At 42.0% G+C, this 6117-nt stretch overlaps 1 protein-coding gene across 1 annotated transcript; it reads left to right on the forward strand.

Annotated features, from left to right (window-relative positions):
- Positions 1 to 2299: 2299 nt before the first annotated feature.
- Positions 2300 to 4944, forward strand: LOC104533666 (peroxiredoxin-1; the record flags this gene model as incomplete). The annotated part of the gene is made up of 4 exons (XM_010183949.1): positions 2300 to 2422; positions 3378 to 3531; positions 3809 to 3931; positions 4814 to 4944. Coding segments are annotated over exons 1-4 (514 nt in total), but the record flags the coding sequence as incomplete, so codon positions are not given.
- Between the last annotated feature and the right edge of the window lie 1173 nt (positions 4945 to 6117).

Here is a 6117-nt window from a genome sequence, read left to right on the forward strand (position 1 = left end):
TATCTGCTCTCGCCGCCGCGCTGCGTGGGGAGGAGCCGCGGGGCAACGGCCGAGCGGGGAGCGCTCAACCAGGCCGCAGCGCGCCTGCCGGGAGCGGAGCGGCCTCACCCCGCCGCCTCCCCCCATAGCGCCGTGCTGTGCTGGAGGCTTCGGCTCGGTGGTGGGCGACTGGGGAGGGGGTCGGCCTCCCGCTTTGGGGGAAAGCAAAATGCTAGGTTCGGCTCCGGGGGGGGCGGACACGCCACGACACACGGACATGCAAGAGGGCAGGTGTCCCCTGCCACTGAGTAGTGGAGTTGCGCAGGTGCATGATTTGGTCTCGCTTCTGAGCTTTTTCGGCAAAACGAGTTTCGTGGTCGGTGTGTACCTGGCTGCGGTGAACTTGAAGCGAGGAGCTCTGTGGCAATATTGCCTTTTTTTTTTTTCCCGACCGCAGCTCAGTAGCTTAACCGCGTTTTTGTGGCTGAAGGTAGCAAAGTGGAAGGCCGATGGGGTGTTTTGAAATGGCCTTTCATTTTTGTGCAAGATATCCTAAAGGCATGAAGAACGAGTTAAGAGTGCAGGCCTGACTTGTTATAATTGCAATTTGAAAATAATTAAGGCCGTGTGTGGTTACGAGCAACTGAAAGATGTTCTCACCTGATTCAAGCATACTTGACTTGCAGTGTCCATTCATTTGCCTTCCCTCTAGAATGAAAGGAAGTAAAATCGTGAGCCTGTGGTCTGTTCCTCTGTGCATTAGGAAATGCTGTGGCTAAAAATCCCGGCAGAACATGTGAGGACACATGCTTGACCCTGCATGGTAAAGCAGAAACGTTGGCAGGTAGCAGTAGGTGCTCTGAGGAAAGCAGATGGTTCTCCTGCAGTACAAGGCAACTGAAATCTCCTGCCAGTATTTAAGACTTTCATGCTACCCAAACAGTAGGCTATAACTTGTAGTTTAGAAAGGGGAAGTGTCAAAGAACAGTCTCACAGCTTTTGTTTGACATTGAATACTTAGTAAAATACTCTGGGGATTGCCAGTGGAACAAATATGGGAGGACTGGCATACTGCTGAGCAGAAGGATGACCTTGAGCTTGAGTAATGGAAAATAATGTAACTCTGAGAATGTAGCCATGACAAAATACAGAGTCGTGCGCTCCAGATAAAGCTGCTTTTGCTTACAAAATAAAACTCACTAGCTGGAGGCATCTCAAATAAATACTGTGCAATGCATGTCCCCCATACTGCTTACAGAACTGCAGTTTCAGAATTGCACCTGCATTCATGGCTGCACGCAGCGTTTGGCAGAGCGATTATTGATGTTTTCCTGCTAGACTGCTTCAGTACGGTGCTATGACTACTCTGAAGCTCTAGTCACCTTCATTCATAGGACTTGCTCCCAGTCTGCTGCAGTTGAAGGCTAAACTCCTGTGTGAACATGGGGATAAAGAGCTTTGTTGCAAAAGGCAGTTAGAAATGCTGAGCAGGTGGGTGCTTCTCAAAGGGAAAACTGAGAGGTAGATGATTACTGTCTCTGTATGTTAGAGAAACTTTTTAGTAATAGTCTTTTTAGTCCTTTTCAGTAGACTTGGGGGGAAGCTACCTGGCTGTACTGATTGAAGACTTGGTGAAATTTTAGTTCTTAACACAGAATGTGGTTTCCGTGTATACAATGAGTTTTTCCAGTTGCAAATAAAACAGGGGTTAATTGTTTGAAAGCCTGAAGTGTAGTTATGCAGAACGCTGTTCTCCAGGGATTAACAAAAGCTCTTTTTTTTCTGGAATCAACAGGAAGATAAAGTTTGAGGTCTTAAATTCCCTTGTAAAATTGAACAAGGGTCTTCTCATCAAAAGTTCTAAAAAAACAAACTTTCTAACTTATCCACCAAGAGGAATGGGAAGACTTGCTGAGTACTGCTAAAAATCTAGGCTAGCCCTTTTCCCAGACTGAGCTGTTACTGGTCAAAGAACCTTTACTGTATCATTAGGAAGCTGATGAGCTAACAGAACTTGAAGTGCTGACTTCAGATTTTTCATTTGCTAACTGAATATTGAATCTACGTAGTGGTTTGGTCTAGCTAGCTAGCGGTTATTGAACTGCATCTTACTGTGCTGCTGCTTTAGGAAAAGAATGTTAGTGGTTTGACTGGACTACCCAGGTGACAAAATTAAAACTAGTTTCACTCTTAAGCCTTGTGTTGCAAGACCAAGTGCTGATAAACTTTCTTTGGTGTTTGATCTAAATAGATAATTGAATAAATGCTTACTTCCAGGTGTAAATGTACTATTATTTAAACTGTATCGTTGTTATCTCCTATCTAGATTAAATCAAGATGTCTTCAGGAAAGGCTTTCATTGGAAAACCAGCCCCTGACTTTACTGCCACGGCTGTTATGCCAGATGGACAATTCAAAGACATCAAACTCTCTGACTATAAAGGTAAAATTATGTGCTGCTCTAATTACACTGATACAGTCTGGTCAAATGCAGGAGTGGAGGGCATCTAAGGGTACTTCTTGATTTGGTTTTGTAGTGATAGTGACCACTTGGCAGTAGACTAAAGTGTGCAGTGGTTCTCAGCGATGGCTGGAGTATGCTTGGGAAGCTGTCAGCAGCATGGCTGAATGTCCCACCTATGATAATGGCTGCTAATTAGCATAAAACTCCTCTGAACTGTAATCTTGGGTCAGGCTTATTTGTCCTGTCTGTTATACTATGAGACTGGTATAACATCTCAGAACTATGTGGGACAGCAAAATCTTCTCTTGTATGCTTTCTGTCAATGGAAAGTCGATTCTTTCCTCTTAAGTTACGAAGTTCCTTTCTCTAGAGTACTGGCAAAATGTTTGCTGTGCCAAAAAAAGACTAAAATTGAAGGGAAAGCCTGTAGTAATAAAGTACTAACATGGATGGCTTTAGAAATACACTCAGGCTGCGTGAGGGCAGTGAGTATAGACTCAATTAAAATGTCTCTTTGGCTTGTAGCATCTCAGATGCATGGCATTTTTGTACTCTGTTAGTAGCCAACCATGGGGTCGTCTTGTGTAGATACTGGGTATACTCTGGGCAGGCCTATGGGAGTAAGTCTGGGACACAGGCATTACCTGTCAAATTTGACAGTCTGGTTTTGGAGACTCCAGTTGGGTAGGGTTCTGCGGTATTAGCTGTGGAGTGGCCTTGAAGAGTGTTGTAAATGGTATTGGGCTGAAGTGTAAATCCCCTAGGTGCTTTATGGGCTTGCCACCTATATAACAAGTCTTAAAATAGAGGCATCTGTAGTTTGCCATATAATTTTTATAGGTAGTGTTGTATCAAGTGCTTTCTCCTCTCAGTGTTTGAATGGTTGATACTGAACAAAGGTAAGAGAGAATAACTGGTTGTACTGCTCTTCTAGGAAAATATGTTGTGTTCTTCTTCTACCCTCTGGACTTCACTTTTGTCTGTCCAACTGAAATTATTGCATACAGTGACAGAGCTGATGAATTCAAGAAGATTAACTGTGAAGTAATTGGAGCTTCTGTTGACTCTCACTTCTGTCACCTTGCCTGGTAAGAATCAGCCTTTTAACCTCGGAGTGTTCTGCCTGGTCTCAGGTTGTGCAAGAACTGAATCCTGAGCGTATTCAAACTTTCTTACTGAAGTATCAAATAAAGGCACTTAGGAAGTGGTGTTAGTGCCAGGTGCTTCTGTACAGAACTAAGCCTACTGTTCAGTTTGTTTGTTGCCTTGTGGCAGAGTATGATATTGCAGAAAGAATCAGCTTCTGTATTCATAGTTTATTTTGAACTGTCCATATTTTTAACATTTAAACTTCCTCCTTTTTAGGATCAACACTCCAAAGAAACAAGGTGGTTTGGGTACTATGAAAATCCCATTGATTTCTGACACAAAACGTGCCATTGCCAAAGAATACGGAGTACTTAAGGAGGATGAAGGTATTGCATACAGGTAATATGCAAGAAGGTAAACTTGCTGTTAAAGCCTTATGTTGCAATACCTGAAGCATGTCAGATAAACACAGCTTGCATATACTTGAACACCTGCAGCAAGCTGAAGCTATTAGCTATTCTGGATGTAAACTGCTTTAAGCTATCAAACACTCCAGCAAGGGAAGATGCTGTTTGGTTCTCCTTGGTGTTTAGACTTTTCATGGCTTTGGTAAGTTAGATAAACATCTGCTGCTTCCCTTTGAGTACCTGTCTGCACAGTGTAAGAGTCCATGTGGGTGAGCTTCTGTGAACAATGATAATGCAAGACCTACATAGTCATGAAAACTATTAAAAGTATTTGATCTAGTGACTAAAGGACAGATTAATTAAACCCCATTATCTAATCTTTTAGTCATCTGATCAGAGTTTAAATTGCTGAGGGAGCTGAACTTCTGCAAACTCTCAATGACTTTGGAGGACTAAGTGATGAGCTATTGCTGGCTTGTTTCTATTTTTTCTTGAAAAAAATGCATGTAGCTTTTATTTGAATGTGAGAGTGCCTCTTCTTCAATTCCCCTTTTCCTTAGGTTTCTCTTCTATTTTGTTTTTCCACTAGTATCTTCTTAAATAGGAACAGTTGCTTTCCTGCATTAGTGTTTTGACTCGCCTCCTGTCCCCTTCTAGTTCCTCCTGAATGTTAAGCTTTAAACTGCTAATGTTTCAGTGCTGTGCATTCACTGAAATTAGTATTAGTTTTTAGGAATAGGTCAGTAATACTAGGTGACACAAATTCCTGCCATAATAGAGTACTGAACTTGAGTGTTTGAAACTCATTTCAGACTAATCAGTCTTTCAAAAGCTGTGTTTAACTTTAGGGCTGGTTTTTGGTTGGTTTTTTAAGGGGTCTGTTCATCATTGATGAGAAGGGAATCTTGAGGCAGATAACAATCAATGATCTTCCCGTTGGCCGTTCTGTTGAAGAAACCCTCAGACTTGTCCAGGCCTTCCAGTTTACAGATAAACATGGAGAAGGTAAGAGTTTTTCTCGTTTCTAATGGTGTGGGTTGGTTTTTTTCCTAGAGAACAGTATCAACTAGGCAGGTTAGATCAAGGTTTACTGAAAGTTACTAAATACATGTATTGATCTGTGCACAGCCAGTAATTGTGCCTCTTGAAATGCAGCTGCTTCTGTAAGGCTGTTTATTGAAGGACAACATAGTGCTATATTTATCTTATTCCAGTTAATTGTCCATTGATTACTTGCTAATGTTGAAATATCGCTTAAATCAGCTTGGTGCTGGATGTCTTGTCAAGCACATAGCAGTTGTTTTTGTCAATTAGACACAGAAAATACTTGAGACAGAAATAAAGAACATGCAATAGTTTAGCCTGCAAAGGTAAGTGTAATTTAGGCTCTGCTTTCAGATTTGGTAGCTTGAGATCATCAGTACTAAGGCAATGTTTTATGCAGACTTGTTAGACAAAGCATTTAAATTCCCAGAAAGCCTGCTGATCATAGTGTCCAAAACTGTGTAGTGAGAGGAAAATGGATGAGAGTCATTGTGCCCACAGTTTAAGAGTGACAAGGTACTTGAGGCTGGTAGCTTTTCTGCAGGAATTAAAAAGAAAAAGGCACTGCAGATGAAAGGTTTAATCCAGATTATAGAGACTCAAAATAACTATGCAGGTGTTAAGTCTTCAGCTGTCATTAACTAATGACTTGTGTTGCTGCTGGTCACACTTAACTTGCTTCAGAACTGGTAAATCAATGGTAAGGTTTATTAAAACAAGCTGCTATTGTGGCTGTGCTATAGTCTGAAGATAATTGGTGTTTCTAAAATTGCCTGTGTGGAGCAAGCATCAAGCCCTGTGTGACTGTATACAAGGAAGACTGTGTCCAGAAAATGCTGCTCAGGAGTCACTGCAATTTTGAGGCCATGCAACCTCTGCATTTTGGTGGCCCTCTGATAGCCATATAGGGGAACTAGTTTAACAGTTTAATTCTTCTTCCCCCTCCCCATTAAACTGGAGACTGGGACTAGAGTTAACTAAAAATAAGGAGAATGTAGACTTGTCTAGATCCAAGGAGAAAGGTGTACTGTAATAGTTGTGAAGCCTTCTGACCCAGGCTGCTGGAGGTGCTGTACCTTGCTTGTCAGGCTTTTATGAAGCTTTTAACACTGCAATGTATGGCATCAGAGATTC

Source organism: Mesitornis unicolor, unplaced genomic scaffold, assembly GCF_000695765.1.
Source record: "Mesitornis unicolor isolate BGI_N332 unplaced genomic scaffold, ASM69576v1 scaffold43964, whole genome shotgun sequence".
NCBI classification, from domain to species: domain Eukaryota; kingdom Metazoa; phylum Chordata; class Aves; order Mesitornithiformes; family Mesitornithidae; genus Mesitornis; species Mesitornis unicolor.